General features: G+C 39.0%; 1 protein-coding gene across 4 annotated transcripts in view; it reads left to right on the top strand.

Moving 5' to 3' along the window:
- Positions 1-20,544, top strand: part of LOC126285345 (myrosinase 1-like) — a 502,449-nt gene that overhangs the window by 435,149 nt on the left and 46,756 nt on the right. For all 4 annotated transcript variants that reach the window (XM_049984661.1, XM_049984663.1, XM_049984664.1 and 1 more), the window contains 2 exons: positions 310-404; positions 8,262-8,409. In XM_049984661.1, coding sequence (XP_049840618.1) covers positions 310-404; positions 8,262-8,409 — 243 coding nt within the window. The remainder of the gene's footprint in view (positions 1-309; positions 405-8,261; positions 8,410-20,544) is intronic.

Here is a 20,544-nt window from a genome sequence, read left to right as displayed (position 1 = left end):
AGGTAAACAATATAAAATTATTAGAAAATAATTTAACAGGGAAATTCAAACATTATTTTGCAATAACACTGATAATGAAAGAAGCTGATCAAAGAAATAAATATTTGCTATCATAATTATGTAACTGCAGGAAGATTATACCAAATTTATTTGTTTTGTGCTATTCTAAGAATTATACATTTTATTTCTATTATGAGAAGTGAAACAAGATGCCAAGCAGTCTTCTCTAAGCTTCTGTTTTCCCTATTTTATACTATGCATCAGATTTCTAGCATTGTTAGTAACAGTGCAAATTTGCTTCAATTTAAGGTCGTGTAAGCATTACACTGAATTCAGCATGGCATGAGCCTCGAACAAATTCTCAAGAAGATAGACAGGCAGCTGAAAGAGCCAGACAGTTTTATGTAAGTATTTCAAATCAAGTGTTACTTATTTTGTAATTCAGCTGCATGTAGCGTGAAGATTATTTTGTACTTATTTGACACTTATAGGGGAAAAAATTCTCCTACATCAATAACAACGTACCAAAACGTCTTGAGGTGAGAATTTGTAGAATGCCTGTAGACATATTTGAAACTAATAATAATAATAATAATAATAATAATAATAATAATAATAATAATAATAATAGCTTTATTCAACATCGAATGTACACTGCACAAGTACAAAGAAACAGTAATGATTAAAGTTATTTGTACAATATGCAAGACACATTCTTCTGAATACATCATTAATTTACAACAAAATTACAATAAGCTCTTAACTGATTTCTATTCACATAATTTCAAAAAGCATTTGTTGTTCTTCATATAAGTATGGTACTCTTCTAATGAGTAGAAAGGGTGTTTTACTAAAAATTTCTTAAGTTGATGTTTCAGTTTAATTGTAGGAAGAGCCATGACTGCACTAGGCAGTGCATTAGCTAATTTTATACCTGCGTACTGAGGTCCCCTTTCGTAAAGTGCTGTTCTGTGGCTGCCAATGTAAAATCTTTCTAGTACTGTACTGGTGGAAATCTGAATAAGTGTTTGGGTGCAGTCTTTTCACAAGCAATATGGCTTTTAGAATGTATGTGTTTATAACAGTTAACACCTCTGTTTTTGGAAACAAGTTGCGACAAGATTCCCTATATTTTGCTCCACAGATTATTCGCACACCCCTTTTTTGAAGAATGAGTAGCTAATCTAGATTAGTTTTGGTTGTTGCCCCCCAAATTTCAGTACCGTAGTTCAAGGGAGAGGTGAAAACAGCATGGTATGCAGTCTTTAGGACTACAGTGTCTCTACAGAACTTGTTAATAGTACTGATTGCAAATATATTTTTTGACAACTTAGTTGCTAGGTAGTCAATATGTGTGTCCCATTTCAGGTTGCTTTGGATTGTTATGCCAAGGAATTTTACACTAGACTCTTTCTTTACCAATTCATTACCCATGTATAATTTAATTTCAGTATTCAAACTACTTTTTTTAAACTCCATCAAACATGTTTTACTGGTGCTTACATTTAAATGGCTTTCATTAAAAAACTGAACAATTTCTTTTGTCACATTATTGCACTCAGCCTCTAGTTCATTACATGATTCCTTTTTACATACAATGGACGTGTCATCGGCATACAGAACAATTTTGGAATTTATAGTACAGTCTTTAATATCATTTACATAGATCAAGAATAGAAGGCGGCCCAACACCAAGCCCTGGGGCACACCATATTTTATGCAAGTGATCTCAGATTTGTAGACACCACTTTCCATTTTAAGTGGAACAAATTGTTTTCTGTTGCTCATATAACACTTTATTAGGTCATAAGCAGCGCCTCTAATGCCCATTTTCCATAGCTTGTCTAGTAGGATGTCAACATTCACACAATCAAAGGCTTTTTCCAGGTCTAGGTATACACCTGCCACATGTTCCTTGCTTTCAATACCCCCTATCACTTCTTCAATTAGTTTAGCGGCTGCAGTGCTAGTTGATTTACCTTTTAGGAATCCATTTTGATTTTCGAACATCAGGTTGTGTTTGTTAAGAAAGTTTATAATCCTGTTGTATATAACTTTCTCAACTATTTTGGAAAAGACAGGAAGGATTGAGACTGGTCTGTAGTTTTCTATTTTGTTGTTGTCACCTTTCTTAAAAATGGGTGTTACCTGTGCTATTTTGAGTCTGTCTGGAAAGGTGCCTGATTCTATTATATTGTTGACTGCTGCAGACAGAGGTACAGAAACATTTTGGCTACAGGCTTTTAAAACATTAGTATTTAGGCCATCATGCCCAGCTGAATTAGAGGGTTTTAGAGAGCTAATGATGCCCATTATTTCTGCACAGTTTGTTGGGGCTAGATATATACTATGGTCACATGTATTACCTTTAAAACTGCAGTGCATGTTTTTATGTTTGCCATTTATGGCTTCCCCTACGGAAGAAAAATATTCATTAAAAATATTTGCAATTTCCAGTTGGTCTTTTATGAGCATACCATTGTGGTTAATAGTGAAGTCCATACAGGATTTGTCATTGCAGGTTCTAAAACTGTTTATGACTGCCCAGATGCCAGCAGTTACGTTGTGTGAGTTTTGAAGCTTATTTGCAACATAGTTGCTCCTGGTCTATGAGAGTAAGTCCTTATAGTGTGGTTGATATATTTTGAAGGCTTCCTTTACCTCAGGAATCTCTCTACTATTCAGCATTGCACTGTGGAGTAGTTTTAATTTTTCCCTCGCTTCAGTGACATTACTATTTACCCAAATATTTTTGTTTATATTTTTTGCTTGTTTCATTTTTGTGATTACAACTGGGCATGTGGTAACAAGGCAGTAATAGAAGTCAGCAGCAAAGGTATCATATGAAAAGCTACTATTTTCAAACCATTTTATTTGTGCTAGCATGCAGTTTAGTCTGTTTATGTTGTCATTATACATTATTCTTTTAGTTACAAACTGTTGCTTTGTAGTGACAGTGGGGGCCTCATGGAGCTCCAATTTAAGCTGTACTGCATGGTGATCTGAGATGGCTAGTTTTAAAACCGATGCACTGTGGGATAGGTGGGTCATGTTTGTTATTATGTTGTCAAGACATGTTTTACTACTGTCAATTTCCCTAGTGGGTTTCCGAATGAGTGGGGTCAGGTTAAATTCATCACACAGACGATGTAACTTTTTGGTGCTGACATCATTTGTTAATAAATCTATATTTATATCCCCTGTAACTATAATATTTACATGACCATTTGGCCCAGAAAATGTTGTAACTATATATTTGTCTTAGGTTTTCAGTCAAAAGTCTGTGTGTGTGTCCTTCTGAGGAGAGAGAGGAAATGTTTAAGCATAGTTGTAATCTGTAATAAAAGCAATTTCAAACTATAGGCCCAGCAGATAGCAACAGGAAGGCAGAAAAAGATTAAGGCCCAAACAAATGAAATGTTAGAAGAACCCTTATATGGTAGCTCTGTGGAGATATAAACTGGAGGGGCAGAAATGAAAGGCACAGAAATAGTGTCCTAAACATAAACAAATACACAAAAAAGAAATTCCTATAGGAAGAAACATTACTTATGAATATTTTAGTTGCAAGAAAGGGTGATACACATAAAAAAAGATGCTTGTAAAAGTTATTGAGGAAAAAGATAAAAAGAGTATGAGAAACATGAAGACGACAAAGAAAAACAGTGCTAGGAAGGGAGTGAAACAGGATATGATATTAGCATCAGAAAGCTCACATAAAAACTGCATGTGCAAAAGAAAATGTTCAAGCATGAATTAAACTAAAATGGATAGCAGAAACCAAACAAGTTTCAGAGAACAAAAGGAACTTTCACTTTTTGTAGCTAATCCAACTCTCAACCAAAACTTATTGGCTTTTAGAATAAATTTATGTAGAAGCATATGTTGCTGAATCCTCAAAAATGTATATTATAATGCAGCTTTTGATACTGCTTTGAAAACTTACAGACTGTTTGCAAAGTGACGAGTACATTTTTTTTTCATGTGAGATTTCAAATATTTGCAGTTTCCATATCTGACTCATATTAAAGGAACTACTGTAAATTCTAGTGTGTGAGTAAGTACATCAGTGCACTGTGTTGGATAACTTAATTTTTGAATAATTTACATTGGCTAAATTCTTCAGTTCATTTGAAATTCACTGCTTGTCCACTGTCAGTTGATGTAGTTCCTGAAGTGATGGTTGTGCAAGAATAAACGATGGTTGAAAGAAGAAAGTAAGATTATTATAGCCCACAGACAATGGTGCATCACTGATAAACCACAAGCTCAGACAAGGTATGGATGAGGAAGGAAAATGGCCATTTCTGTTTCAAAGGAACCAACTCAGCAACTCTGATTGACTTAGGGAATCCATATAGCCTACATCAGAGCGGACAGACAGGGACTTGAACGCCACTCCTCTTTTAATGTTAATCATTTTGCTGACTACTGAGAATGGTGATCCCAGACCAGGAAGGACAAAAATATCAACAGGTTTATGAAGTGTAAAACTTCTCTCTTGAATAATATTGTGGTACAATGTGCAAAGACGTTTCTGAGAGATTCTAGCATCATCAGCATTCTCAATTCTTATAAGGGAATTAAGAAAACAGAGATACTGCTGCATGACATGTCCACTGCCGTTTGACTACTAAGTAGATATAGAAATGGCTTGACATCACTGGCTTCCAGAAACACAGGAACAATACTGACTGTTAACTGGTCTGGATCAAACTGTCATACTGATGCCAAGTTGCACTGTGCTTTGAAACTGATGTAAAACTTTAGGCCCTCATGTAACTGAACAAGTAAGCTAGTTCAAAGGTCAGATGAAGGCAAGACCTTATCATCTTAATTCATAATGATGCTTTCCTGATAACTAGTACAGAAAAGACTGACATCAAAAAAGCATAATCTGGAGAATGTAGTCAAGACACCATGACTTAAACTGTATCTAACACCACTATTAGTTTTGATAATGACTTCTTTTATAGAGTTGGGTGTGGAATTATTCAAATCAGTTTTCTGATGTCCAGAATGGATTACATTATATTAATAATCATTCTTTTCTTATCATATGATTTAACTCATTGCTTAGTGTTTGTATAACCATGCTGAATTACATATGTATAAATTAAGGAAGGGAAAGGCAACTACTCACCTATATCACATCAATGCATGGAGCACAGCAGCACTTAATAGCAAACAGCATTCACACTAGCTTTCGAGCATTAGCTCATTTTTCAGCAACATTAGTCACATGCATACATGCAACATCCAACCACATAGACACTCAAGCACACAATCACACCATCATGGCAAGACTAGTCATTGGCACTTGATTTTTGAAAGCAGTTGCCTGAACTGATGGAGACGGGGAGGGGATGGAGAAGGATGCAAGAAGTAGAAGTGGGAAAGAGGCAGGTCTTTGGACAGATGACTGCACAACAAGATGAGAAAAGTGTAGATGGTACAACAACAAAAAAAAGATGTAGAAAGACAGAGAGGGGGCAGAGAAATTAGGACGAAGGAGGAGAGAAAGGTGAAGATGAAGAGGGAAGGGGGTAGAGAAAGGAGAGAGACTGAAAAAGTTGAGAGGAGTGGAGGGAGGGAGGGGAGAAGTGAGAAGAGAGAAAAGGAGAAGAGGAAAGGGAAAAGGCAAGGTGAATCAGTGGGAACAGGTTAGTGGAGGTTTAGGCCAGTGGGATTGCAAGAATGCAGGATGTTTTAGAGAGACAATTCCTATTTGCATATTTTAGAGAAACTTGTGCTGTAAGAGAATATCCAAATGACCCCCACAGTGAAGCAACTGCTTATGCCACTTGTGCTGTGGTGTGCAGCATATTTGGCAAGTGGATGGTAAAGTTTGGATGCTTAAGTTTGTGGTTTGTTACAGTTTGGTGGTGGCCATTCATGCAAGTAGACAGTTGGTTACTTGTCATGGCCACATAGAATGCTGCACATTAATTTGAGCATAGCTGACATATACCATGGCTGCTTTCACGCATGACTCCGACTGCAGTAGGAGGTGGTATGTGGGTGTATGAGGCAGGTCTCACACCTCTGTCGACCATGAGGGAATGACCCAAGGGGTACAAGTTTGGAACAGGAATGGACCAGGATATTCTGAAGCTTGAGTGGGCAGCAGAACACCACTTTGGGTGGTTTGGGTGGCATTTATGGTAGTATATCTGTCATCTCGTGCCACAACAGGAAGTAGTAGAAGATCTGGTGGAGAATATGGTTGGCCTTTTCAAAGCCACAGTGATACTGGTGGCTGTTTAACACGTTTACTGGTGTTAGATGAACAGATGGTAAGGGAGACTTGTTTATGGATGAGCTGGATAAAATATTGCCTCTCAGTAAAGGTTTTGGTGAGGCTATCTTAATTTCGACAGCAGATGCAGTGTCCACAGATGGTGAGGCTGTAAGGAAGAGCTTTTTTATAGAATGGTTGACATTTGCAAACTGTTGGCATTTTGTGTGCTTGATATGGACAGATGTATTTATGGAGCCATCTGAGAGGTGGAGGTTGATGTGTAGGAAAGTGGCTCAATAACTTACGAAGGACCAGGTGCAGCAGATTTGGGAGTTGGAGTTGAGGTTATGGAGGGAAGAGCTAAGGTTGTCTTTGACATGAGTCCACATTGTGAAAATGTCATCAATGAATCTGAAAGACATAAGAGGTTTTAGGCAGTGATTGGATATGAGGGTTTCCTCTAGATGACCTGTAAATAAGTTGGCACAGGATGGAGTCATACAAGTACCTGTCACAGTACCACAGATTTGTTGGTAGATTGGGTCTTTGAAAGTGAAATAATTGTGGATCAGGATGTGGTTGGCTAAGAGGGTTAGGAAAGAGGTGGTGGTTTAGTATCAGGAAGACACTGGGAAAGGTAGTGTTCCATGGCCACAAAACCTGGGGCATGGGGGCTGTTGGTTTATAGACAAACTTAAACTGTTCCCACTGCCTCAACGTGCCTTTTACCTTCTCTCTTCTGCATGTACCACTCCTTCTCCATCCAGATCATCCACTGCTTTCTCCCAGCACTCTTCTTCTCCCCCCCCCCCCCCCCCCTCTCTCTCTCTCTCTCACTCTCTCGCTCTCTCGCTCTCTCGCTCTCTCTTACTCTTTCCCCCTTTCCCTCCTCCCCTCTCCTTTTCCACCCCTTCTCTTCTCTCTTCTTCTTGATCTTCACCTTTCTCTCCTTTTTACCCCTCCCCCTTTTCCTCCCTCAGTTCCTTGCTCCCTCCCTCATCTATTTTTGCTTTATCCTGTGTACTTTTTTCATCTTATTTAGCAGTCATGATGAAGTCATCTGTTCAAAGACCTGCCTCTTTTTTGCTACCCCATTTTTGCATCCTTTCCTATCCCCTCCCCACCTCCATCACCTCAAACATCCACTTTTAAAAATCGAGTGTCAATGATTAGTCTTGCTGTGGGCATGTGAGTATGTTTTTGGGTGTCCGTGTGGATGCATGTATGAATGTGTGTACTGCTGCTGAAGAATGAGCTAGTGCATGAAAACTAGTGTGAATGCTGCTTTCTGTTAAGAGTTGCTGTGCCTCAAGCATTGATATGATGTAGGTGAATAGTTGCCTTTCCCTTATTTTATGCATTGCTCCATCCAGGAATTTCCATTATTGTTGTGTAAGTGGATTTTATTTTGTGTTTTAAGCTTACTTGACACTGATGTTATGTGTCTGTAAAAGGCAACTAAAAAGCTGTTATTTTTGTTTCATTATTTATTTTTGTACAATATTGCAGTTACAGATCAGAATTTAACAAAACTTTTTCACAAAGTATTTTGATTGAAAGAATTTCATGGTAGCCTACAACACTCAGTAATTTGAGAAGTAAACATAAAATTTTTTCTGTTAACTAAAAAAGGAAAGTTACATATTTCATTGTTTGTTTTCATTTCAACTGCATATCTGGAGTCCCGGTACATACTGGAACTTCACACAACAGCAGTGAAGCAAAATGCTAGAAGAGCCAAAATAAAATGTTTCACCCCGCTGATAAAGTGATGGGCTTCCACACTGTTCTGGCACTTCTAGTGCCTTGCTGATGTACTGTGGTGTGAGGTTTCAGTACATACCAAGACTGTAGACATGTACTTGGATTCAAACAAACAACAATTTAAATACATAAGTTTATTTTTTTAGTTGCTAGTGAACACTTTGTAATTATTACTCATAATGCATTATTTTATCTACAAATTATGTATTGTGTAAAATGGCTTACATAATGTGAAGATTTTACTGTTTTATTTAAGTTTGGATACTGGGCCCATCCAATCTACAGTAAAATTGGTGACTATCCTGCTGTAATGAAGGAGAGAATCATGAGAAACAGCCTGGCAGAGGGCCGGTTCAGATCTCGTCTACCAGAATTTTCTCCGCAGTGGGTCAAATTTATCAGAGGTAATGATGGAAAATAATTGTTGTAGCCAAACATTTGTGCCTTTGGGATACAGACTGTGACATTCCATAACACAAAAATATTAAACAATGTTGATTATACATAATGAGATAAAACTGTATGACACATCAAAATTTGAAGCTAGATCTCTGCCACAACCAAGTATGGCATCTGGTCATGTCTCAAAGCTTGAGCCTGTCACTGGCTTTGTACTAAGTAGAAGCCCTCTTAGTAGATACTGAAAGACTAGTAGCACCTTCATGAGGAAGGGCCCCATGGGAAGTTTTACCTACCAGTCACTTCTTAGTCTGTTGCCAAATGAATTCTCATACTCTTTGCAGAATATGTGTCCCATTGATTATGTACATGAGAAGTGAAAGCTGCATGTTGGACAAAGATTCATACCCAAAGTCTTGATTTCACTGGCAGTTTGCTGCCAATTACACCTTGTCTGGCACAGTTCCGCTCTTCACATAAAATCTGTGTAGCCTCACTATAAATAGGCTAACAAAATTCATTCTCAGCAGCAACCTAGAACCAACTCCCACCATATTTTTTCACTGTGGTGCTATCCTCTTGGCACCATAGGGTGAGTAAAGGGGAGGAGGGTAGGAGGGGCTCACTGCACAGTTTTGAAGGGAATGGGATAGCTCGCTCCAGCTTCAAGCTTTTCGAGTTGGTCTATGAATCATGCCAAGACCACCTTGTTTATTATTGAAAACACGTGTGTGCACGCGCACACACACACACACACACACACACACACACACACACACACACACACACACACACACACATTGACAAGGTGGAGAGAGGGAGAGAGAGAGAGAGAGAGAGGGAGAGAGCGTTGCCTAAACAAAATTATGATTCTTACTAATTTTAATTGCTGTCAGTCATGTTTAGGTGTAATAAAAATGGAAATTTTTAAATGAAAACCATTAATGAAGTTTAACATTGAAATTTTTATGTGCAGTTAGTAATATGCATCCTAACTTAGCTCAGAACTCATGATTCTGTAATTTTTCTATTAAAGTTGCATTTTTTCTGGAGGATGTCATAATTTAAACCTTCTGCAAAAATCTAACAGTTTGATCAGTCAATTTAATTCTCTGTCACTGTAAGTCTTCAATTTATCTTACAGTGATTCAGCTTGTCAGTGGCTGTTAGTGAACAAAAGTTGTCTGGATTTACTAACATCTTTGAAATTACCCACAGTTATCCTGATCGCAACACTAGGCTATTGTGTGTTGCTGCTTTGTAATTTGATTATCACCCAGCATATACTAGTGATACTGTCCTGCTATTTTACTTGACTTGACCATTGCTAATGTAGGATTTTGTGACTGGTAGCACACACAGCTTGATAATAGACACTTTTAATATCCTCAAAGGTAACGCAATGCAGTGTCACTAGGTTATAAGAGGATGCACCAAAAGGAATATTATCAGCTCACAAAGGACAAATATATCTCACTGTAACAGTCAATTGTTGTTTGTGATTTCCCAATCGATCTTCAAGTTGTGACACCTCCCCCACCTTACATCTCGTTATTTTTTTTTTTTTTAAGCCTCGGGAATGTCAGATAACTGGTGTTCAACCTGCTACCCTGCCCTCATCATCATCATCATCATCAGTGGACACTCTGGTGTAGGGGATTGTGGCAGACACTGTTGCTCATTTATCTCCTCGACATCCCTGCTGGTCAAATTTGATGTCTGGGGTGAAGTGTTAATGGGTGGGAGGTAACACCCTGTAGTCATAGGCTGGTCCCCAGTTGCATTTGTGTTGGTAGTCTCCTCTGATAGATGAGCCTGCTTTAAGTGCATCACAGAAACTGTATCCTTGTGCCCATTCCAGATAATTTTATAAGTATGTGGTCCTCTTCATATCACCACATACAAAACAGAGTACATTGGTGTTGAATGTGGATGCACAGCACTGTCTCACACCCAAAGATGAGTAATACTAAACAGATCCTGGTAACTGAACACCAATTTGTCACAGTGAGGCTTCGGCTCATTCACCTACAGCACAGACACATTCTCAGGAAAGACATTCCAAAACTCAGAGATACTCGCCACCAGTGGAATCTGTGTGTGTTTGTCCATATTAAGCTCAGCAGGCAGTCTCAAGGTTTTGGCAGGGGCCAGCTGGGCTGTTGTGTGTTCTACATCTTCTTTCAGAGCCATCCTTAAACCCAGCAGGACCAAAGGAAATCCATCTGTTCACTTCTCAACTCTGCATGCCAACACTGCCTTAAAGTCTGGTGCAACCATTTCACCATTTAACTGGTGGTGTGAATGTTTAGGCAACTGCATCAATGAAGGAACTCCTGAAACAATGATTCTTCAAACTGCCTATCTCAGTTAGTGTCGAACAAAGACTCAAAGCATAGTACAAGATTTGTCACATCACAAAGATATAGCCAATTCTGGAACATGCACCTATGCTACTTCCAAGCTAGACTGCCCTTTTCCTGGGGGAAACAATACTCAGGGTCCAGTCTTTCAGCCGCAGCAATACTACTCAAGTCTACAGCCTTTACATTTGTGCAGCACCTGGACAGAAAATCCAGGACCACATTTCTGCTCCCACTAATGTGATGCCTGTCCATCATTAACTGTGACATGAGCTCTGTGTATCTGCATTCTCTAGGAGACCCATTGGAGATTGTTAATGTTGTTGTTGTTGTGGTCTTCAGTCCTGAGACTGGTTTGATGCAGCTTTCCATGCTACTCTATCCTGTGCTAGCTTCTTCTTCTCCCAGTACCTACTGCAACCTACATCCTTCTGAATCTGCTTAGTATATTCATCTCTTGGTCTCCCTCTACAATTTTTATCTTCCACACTGCCCTCCAATGCTAAATTTGTGATCCCTTGATGCCTCAGAACATGTCCTACCAACCGGTCCCTTCTTCTAGTCTAGTTGTCCCACAAACTCCTCTTTTACCCAATTCTATTCAATACCTCCTCATTAGTTATGTGATCTACCAATCTAATCTTGAGCATTCTTCTGTAGCATCACGTTTCGAAAGCTTCTATTCTATTTTTGTCCAAACTATTTATCATCCATATTTCACTTCCTTACAAATACTTTCAGAAACAACTTCCTGGCACTTCAATCTGTACTCGATGTTAACAAATTTCTCTTCTTCAGAAACGCTTTCCTTGCCATTGCCAGTCTACATTTTATATCTTCTCTACTTTGACAATCATCAGTTATTTTGCTCCCCAAATAGCAAAACTCCTTTACTACTTTAAGTGTCTCATTTCCTAATCTAATTCCCTCAGCATCGCCCGACTTAATTTGACTACATTCCATTATCCTCATTTTGCTTTTGTTGATGTTCATCTTATATCCTACTGTCAAGCCACTGTTCATTCCGTTCAACAGCTCTTCCAAGTCCTTTGCTGTCTCTGACGGAATTACAATGTCATCAGCGAACCTCAAAGTTTTTATTTCTTCTCCATGGATTTAATACCTACTCCGAATTTTTCTTTTGTTTGCTTTACTGAACCATGAACCATGGACCTTGCGTGCCTCAGCAATACAGATGGCCGTACCATAGGTGCAACCACAACGAAGGGGTAGCTGTTGAGAGGCCCCTGAAGAGGAGCAGCAGCCTTTTCAGTAGTTGCAGGGGCAACGGTCTGGGTGATTGACTGATCTGGCCTTGTAACACTAGACAAAATGGCCTTGCTGTTGTGGTACTGCAAACAGCTGAAAGCAGGGGGAAACTACAGCCATAATTTTTCCTGAGTGCATGCAGCTTTACTGTATGGTTAAATGATGATGGTGTCCTCTTGGGTAAAATATTCCAGAGGTAAAATAGTCCCTCATTTGGATCTCCGGGTGGGGACTTCGCAGGAGGACGTCATTATCAGGAGAAAGAAAACTGGCATTCTACGGATCGGAGCTTGGAATGTCAGATCCCTTAATCGGGCAGGTAGGGTAGAAAATTAAAAAAGGGAAATAGTTAGGTTAAAGTTAGATATAGTGGGAATTAGTGAAGTTTGATGGCAGGAGGAACAGGTTTAATAATGAATTAAAAAATAGGAGTGCAGGTAAGCTACTACAAACACCATAATGAACACATTATTGTGGCCGAGATAGACACAAAGCCCATGCCTACTACAGTAGTACAAGTTTATATGCCAAATAGCTCTGCAGATGATGAAGAAATTGAAGAAATGTATGATGAGATAAAAGAAATTATTCCAGTAGTGAAGAGAGATGAAAATTTAATAGTCATTGGTGACTGGAATTCGAGAGTAGGAAAAGGGAGAGAAGGAAACATAGTAGGTGAATATGGATTGGGGCTAAGAAATGAAAGAGGAAGCCGTCTGGTAGAATTTTGCACAGAGCATAAATTAGTCATAGCTAACACTTGGTTCAAGAATCATAAAAGGTTGTATACATGGAAGAATCCTGGAGATACTAGAAGGTATCAGATAGATTATATAATGTCAAGACAGAGATTTAGGAACCAGGTTTTAAATTGTAAGACTTTTCCAGGGCAGATGTGGACTCTGACCTCAATCTACTTGTCATGAACTGTAGATTAAAACTGAAGAAACTTCAAAAATGTGGGAATTTAAGGAGATGCGACCTGGATAAACTGACTAAACCAGAGGTTGTACAGAGTTTCAGGGAGAGCATAAGGGTACAATTGACAGGAATGGGGGAAAGAAGTACAGTAGAAGCAGAATGGGTAGCTCTGAGGGATAAAGTAGTGAAGGCAGCAGAGGATCAAGTAGGTAAAAAGACAAGGGCTAGTAGAAATCCTTGGAAAACAGAAGAAATATTGAATTTAATTGATGAAAGGAGAAAATATAAAATGCAGTAAATGAAGCAGGCAAAAACGAATACAAACGTCTCAAAAGTGAGATTGACAGGAAGTGCAAAATGCCTAAGCATAGATGGCTAGAGGACAAATGTAAGGATGTAGAGGCATGTATTGCTAGGAGTAGGATAGATACTGCCTACAGGAAAATTAAAGAGACATTTGGAGAAAAGAGAACCACTTATATGAATATCAAAAGCTCAGATGGAAACCCAGTTCTAAGCAAAGAAGGGAAAGTAGAAAGGTAGAAGGAGTATATAGAGGGTCTATACAAGGGCGATGTACTTGAGGACAATATTATGGAAATGGAAGAGGATGTAGATGTAGATGAAATGGGAGATATGATACTGCGTGAAGAGTTTGACAGAGCACTGAAAGACCTGAGTCAAAACAAGGCCCCATGAGTAGACAACATTCCATTATAACTACTGACGGCCTTGGGAGAGCCAGTCCTGACAAAACTCTACCATCTGGTGAGCAAGATGTATGAGACAGGCAAAATACCCTCAAACTTCAAGAAGAATATAATAATTCCAGTCCCAAAGAAAGCAGGTGTTGACAGATGTGAAAATTACCGAACTATCAGTTTAATGAGTCACAGCTGCAAAATACTAACGCGTATTCTTTACAGACGAATGGAAAAACTGGTAGAAGCTGCCCTTGGGGGAGATCAGTTTGGATTCTGTAGAAATGTTGGAACACGTGAGGCAATACTGACTTTACGATTTATCCTAGAAGAATGATTAAGGAAAGGCAAACCTATGTTTCTAGCATTTGTAGACTTACAGGAACCTTTTGACAATATTGACTGGAATACTCTCTTTCAAATTCTATAGGTGGCAGGTGTAAAGTAGATGGAACGAAAGGCTATTTACAATTTGTACAGAAACCAGAATGGCAGTTATAAGAGTCGAGGGACATGAAAGGGAAGCAGTGGTTGAGAAGGGAGTGAGACAGGGTGGTAGCCTCTCCCTGATGTTATTCGATCTGTATACTGAGCAAGCAGTGAAGATTGTTAATAGTGCTATTACAGGAGCACAGCCAGTGTAGGTGGAAAAATGTTTCCCTTCAAGTGAGTGTCTAAAATGCAAGATAGCAGCATGTATGGTGTACAGCTCTCTGTCAGTGGTGCGCCAATTCTTCTGAGCATTGGTGAGAAGCTGAGGAGAGAAAGAAGAATGCTAAAGGTTGTCACACACTTTCTAGGAACTGCTGTAGGATTTCCCCACAGCCACCTGACTAGCATCTACCATGAGTGTCATAGGCATGCTATGGTGTGAATATGCAAACAGTACAGCTAGCACTGCATAGTCCTTGACTCTATTGAAAAATGTCAGTTGTTCTGTTTGCCAGTTTTATCTTCCATGTTCTGGCTGTTTGTCTTCCTTTTTAGCAGTGCAGTCAGTGGTGAGTTGCTTCCCCAACTAGAGTGTGATACCTGTTGATGAATTTCAGAGCCTAGCAACATGATGCTGCTCTTCCCAAATGCACATTTATTTTGGCTGATTACCACCCTATATTCCTGTAAATGCCAAAAAAACTTGGCACACATGGATCTAGTGTTGAGTAAAACCAGGATGTCATCTGCATAACAAAAGAGGAATTCAAAGCCCTGAACACTTGATGGATAATGCACTGCCAAGTTTGCATGGCATTCTTCAACCCTTATGCAATATAATGGTACTCAAATAATCCACATTTCATGGTGAGAGTCATCTTTTCAGCATCAGTTGGTGCCACAGAAATTTATGAATAAGGTTAGGTGCTGACCATCAGGGTATGGTCACTACCAGCGGACCTACTGAAGTGTGAATGAAGTGCAGTGTGTTGTGTCTGGCTGTACTCTTTGCATCTGTCATTGATGTAATTTAAGGAAACACTTCCAAAATATACTTCAGATGTCCTGCATACTCTGCAGCTGTGACCTCTGCAGCGTTCCTGTGTTGAGGTCCATGACCAGTTTGAAATGGTGTAAAGAATCCATCTCCAAAGTGGTGTCACTGACATCCCCCTACCAAGAAATTCCTCTCAAATTGTTTGTTTAAGCCAATGTCTGATGTCATGATATTCTTGCTGTATGCTGTGATCACTGAATTGTTTGCTGCTGTAAGATGTAGTGGAGCCAACATACTGATCAGTTCCAAATGACTTATCAGTGGCACACCAAGGTCTGAACCTGTGTCCACCTAAAACTTTGTTCCTGAATACATGTCTACTATAAGGACAACAAGATACACTCAGTGCACTTGTGAAACCAATTCTTTGAGGATTCTAAACAGGCACATTAGGCCTAATGGTTGTATCACAAAAATAAAATTGTAGCTCCTCAAAGATGAGGTTCTTGCAGCCAGATGCAAAAGTAATGCAATGATGCTGTACATTGATTGATTGTGTGTTGTGTATAGATTCAAATTTATGATTCTGCACACCCATGTTTTGCTATCTGAAGAAAAAAAAACTGTTGTTTTGCTATTCTGTGCACTAGGGCCAAGAAAACTGATACCTCCCAGAATTAGACTAATTCACGTGTTCAGTGCTATGTGCAGGAAAATGATACAGTGGTTTCTCCACAGAAATAATCTAGTTCTTTGTGCCTGGGAGCACACTGTGTAATTTTTCAGCTATGGGTGTCATCGGAATACTCAGCACAGTAGTCACAGCAGGGGAAGAGGGGACGGGCACAATGGTGTGTAGCGCCCTTTATAATCTGTCAAGGGAGTTGTGTATTTGAAAGGGGTTGTGCACTCGCATGCCCTGTTTCCTAAACGTTGGTGAAACCAAAACCAATAATCCTTATGCTTATTTGTCCTAAATTTATACTGCTTGACACCTTCTGTTAGTTTTTGTGTCCTCCAAACATTACCTACTCTATGGTGGCACAACTTATGTGCTAACTGCCTGAAAGCTCTCTGCCAGCTTGCTCTGTGGAATTTGTCAGAGCACCCAGTTGAATGTCTGGTACAGGCCAGAATATATATCTGCCTCTGAAATAATTGGTTCAGGCCCACCATCCATATCAATTCTAGAACAGTGCTACAAACATTGAATTGTAGACAAAAATGGCCTCTGCTTTTCTATCAACACTTAGAGGCACTTCTGTGTCCATGGCTAGTATGATTCTTTTGTTATCATGAAGCCTTTCTAACCAAAGCGTTCTCACTGACCTCTCATGCAACAGATCTGTACCTGCCAGTGAATGAAGTTCTAGCAAGGGTTTTTTGGTTGGCTCACTTCCCTCATCTAATTTCTGTAACATAATAACCTCTGTAATCCAAACTATGGAGTAGGTGTGGCTGTTTTATTAGGTAAGCAATTTTTCAATGATGAGTAATTGCATGTAAGTAAAACTTCCTTTACCTCTAAGGTCTGCAAGTCTTTTAAATGTTCAATGATATAGTGAACTTGAACTATGTCACTGTAAACACCATATTGGCAGGAAATGCTATCAGAACCTGAGTTCCGGTCTAGATGTTCAGAATACCTGCAGTTTGACTGGACATGTGGTCCTATCTTGTTCAGGAAACGGATGAATCTGTGGTTGGTGATCAGTGGAAGTACCTGCTGCAGTGAGGTATTGTGTTTGCTGTACCTCATTTGTGTCCTCTTGTCTAACACTGACACTTCCAAGTTGGTCTGTCATTTCCTCGTGTTCCCTCTTGGGTCACCACTGTAGGATTTTGTGACTGATGTGCTGATCCACTGTGACAGCACATAAAACTTGCAGTGTTGCTAGGTCACTAGAGAATATGCCAAACAGAATACAAAGAGCCTACAAAAGACAAAACACATTTCTCTGTAACAGTAAATCGTTGCTTGCAATTTCTCAGTCGATCTTCAGGTCACTACGTTATCATACGTCTCCACCAAAGAACTGTATGCCACCCATTACAGCACTTGAGCATTGGTATCGACCAGCATGAAGTAGTCCTCCTACTTGAACAGTGGAAGTCCATATAGACCAGCAGTGAGTCAGAACATGATTTGCTTATCTTGGTAATTCTATTACTCATTTAAAATTTATGCCTGGCTCCCAGTTTTAACCTGCTGTATACAACCAATGTGACATATAATCTGTTTGGAGAAAGAGAATTTGTTCTTATATGACAGTATTACTCAAACTGACTCATTGATTGGATATGTTAGAGTTAGTGAATACATTTATTTATGTGTTATTTTCACATTCACAGTGTATTACAGTCATTGCATGGAATGCATAATTGCTTTTAGGTTCCTTTCATGCTTCTGATTTTGTTCATACATTTAAATGCTATCAAAATTTGATTTTCAGGACATAAGGTCATAACAGCTTTCAGAAATATACTTTCTGCATTTCACTGCTATGTTATTTATTAGATCAAGAGAATTTTGTAATAATTTAGTGATTTCTTTTGAAGCACACATAATAAGTTGCTACTGATTATGTCCTTCATTTCTGCTTTTAATAAATGTAGTAGTAATGCTTTTGTGTTCATAGCTGAGTATCAGTTTCATTAAATTCCAGACTAAAAATATTATGAACCCATTATCAGTGTTGCTCTTGGATTAAAGGTGTGTTCATGTATAGTTTGAGATCAAAAGTATCACACTTTTTCAGAATAGCTTTATCCTGTAAAGATTTTTGCTGTACAAATCTGAGGTGTTGTGGCTCAAATATTACTTTCTTTAACCCTTGACACATGTAAGGAACAGCTGTCTTTGTGTTACCAAAGTGAACATGTAAGAGCGAAATAATGGTTTAAGATCCGTTTAATTAAGCTATGATAAAATAAACTCACATAATATGTACTAAAGCACAGGTTAATTAAACAATGATGAAATAAACTTTCATCACATTCCTCTGTTGCCACAGACAGGTGTTACCCCACAGGAATGAGCCACTCAAACCATTAAACAGTGCAGAAGCATCAGAACCCCACCAGCCACTTCTTCAATTACACATTACCTCATAGGCAGCAGCCTCATTGTATGATTGTGCTGCTAGTTCATTAGTGATTGATTTTCTTGCAAGGATTGTAATTTTTTCTGACCTAGCTTACTGTTTATTTTATATTACTGCTGCTCACAAGGACCAATGACAACACAATTTATCACTGCAACAGTATAATGAAACGGATACTTGCTACTCACCATATAGCAGAGATACTGAATCACAGATAGGCGCAACAAAAGACTGTCAGAAGATGATCTTCTGGCCAACAAGGAATTCACCAACTCACACACAATTAACTGCAGTCTTAGGCAACTGAAACCACACTGCAAGCAGCAGCACCAGTGCATGATGGGAATTGTGACTGGGTGGGGTTAAGGAGGTGGATGGAGCAGGAAGGGGGAGGGATAGTATGGTTGGGGTGGCAGACAGTTTAGAGGAAGGGCAGGGGAGAGATGGAGATGGAGAGGGGGAGGGGGGAGTAGTGGAAAAGGAGAGAAAAATAAAAAGACTGGGTGTGGTGGTGGAATGACACCTGTGTGGTGCTGGAACGGGAACAGGGAAGGGGCTAGATGGATGCAGACAGTGACTAATGAAGGTTGAGGCCAGGAGGGTAATGGGAACATAGGATGTATTCCAGGGGAAGCTCCCACCTTACACAGTTCAAAAAATCTGGTGTTGGTGGAAAGGATCCATATGGCACAGGCTGTGAAGCAGTCACTGAATTGATGGATGTCATGTTTGGCAGTGTGTTCAGCAACAGGGTAGTCCACTTGTTTCTTGGCCACAGTTTGTCAGTGGTCATTCATGCAGACAGAGTGCTTGTTGTTTGTCATGCCCACATAGAATGCTGCACAATTGTTGCAGCTTAGCTTGTAGACTGGTTTCACAGGTAGCCCTGACTTTGATGGGGTAGGTGACGTTAGTGACTGGACTGGAGTAGGTGGCCATTGAAGAATGTGTGAAAAAGGTCTTGAATCTAGGTCTATTACAGGGGTATGAGCCGTGAGGTAAGGGATTGGGAGCAGGGGTTGTGTAAAGAAAGGATAAATGTCCTGTCCACTATCCTTCCCACCCCTTCCACAGTGGTATTCCACCATCCACTGAACCTACACAATATATCCATCCATTCTTACACAACTCCTGCCCCCAATCCTTGGATTTCATATACATCCTTTGCCTGGAGATAGTTCTACATATCTTGTTAACAATATAATATTTTTCCTGCTCAATTCTAGTGGTGTGGTATATGAATCGGTTTTGAATTATTTCAGAATAAAAATGGTCTTGGTTACAAAGTTATTTAATATTAATAATGCATTTCTCCCTTTCAAGGCGTCATTAGATTGTCTACAAAACAATCTATTAGAAACATATAGAGGAAGGGGCATGGACTTATCTTGTGTGATGTGAAGGTAAAATAAACTAAAAGCTGTAGAAACTTCATAAAAGTAGCTGAATATGTAATCCATCCATATAAAATGAAGAATGGATGCAAAAGTAACTAGATATGTAACCTACCCATCATAAAAACACATAAAATGGAAAGTGTACCTAGTTAAAAGAAAAGAAAACTATCAGTTTATCATCACAAATCTACAAGAAGGGGCAGAAAAATTTCAGGAGCTATCACATGTTACCTTAAGCACACCAGTCGACTCCACCACAGCAGCACAGAATAGGACCACGCTCACAAAATAAATGTGGTATGAGCTGCATAACACCCAGTAATATCTGTTTGGCATGCACACAAATATTACTGTGACAGACCAGGATACAAACACCATGTACAATGTGGCAAAAGGTGCCAAGCTGGCATTCAAGACTGGCATAAGGCACATCTATGAAATGTAAATCTATATAAAACAAATAGATTAATATGTATATATGTAAAGCATTGCAATCACATGTAACCAAAATTACATTAAGGTACCCCTACACCAAGCAGAAAAAATATGTGAAATGATAAAAAGGGATACAAAATATGTCAGAGTTCTGTGGTACAGGATAAAATAGTTAAATTTTAAAGTACATGCACAGTACATGAATTCAAGATCAACAGATCCAAACATCAAGGCATCAGGATCAGGGGCAATCATAAATGTTGCAAATTACAGACAAAAGCCTATTTTTAGCCATTAAAATAAAGAAACATAAGACATAAAATACAAAAAAGTAATGTCACTTATGATAAAATAAGACCATTAAAAAGCCCACCTTGAAATGTAATGCCTCTAACTTGCCTGATAACAAAACAAACAATTTAAAAAATAGTGCTGTTGACATAAAATAAAGATATCATTAAAGCAACACTCCAAACACTGGTAGCATTTCATCATAATGTACTTTATTTCTGCTAATTGGC

Source organism: Schistocerca gregaria, chromosome 8, assembly GCF_023897955.1.
Source record: "Schistocerca gregaria isolate iqSchGreg1 chromosome 8, iqSchGreg1.2, whole genome shotgun sequence".
In the NCBI taxonomy this organism is placed as follows: Eukaryota; Metazoa; Arthropoda; class Insecta; order Orthoptera; family Acrididae; genus Schistocerca; species Schistocerca gregaria.
This window is presented reverse-complemented; position numbering and strand designations above follow the sequence as displayed.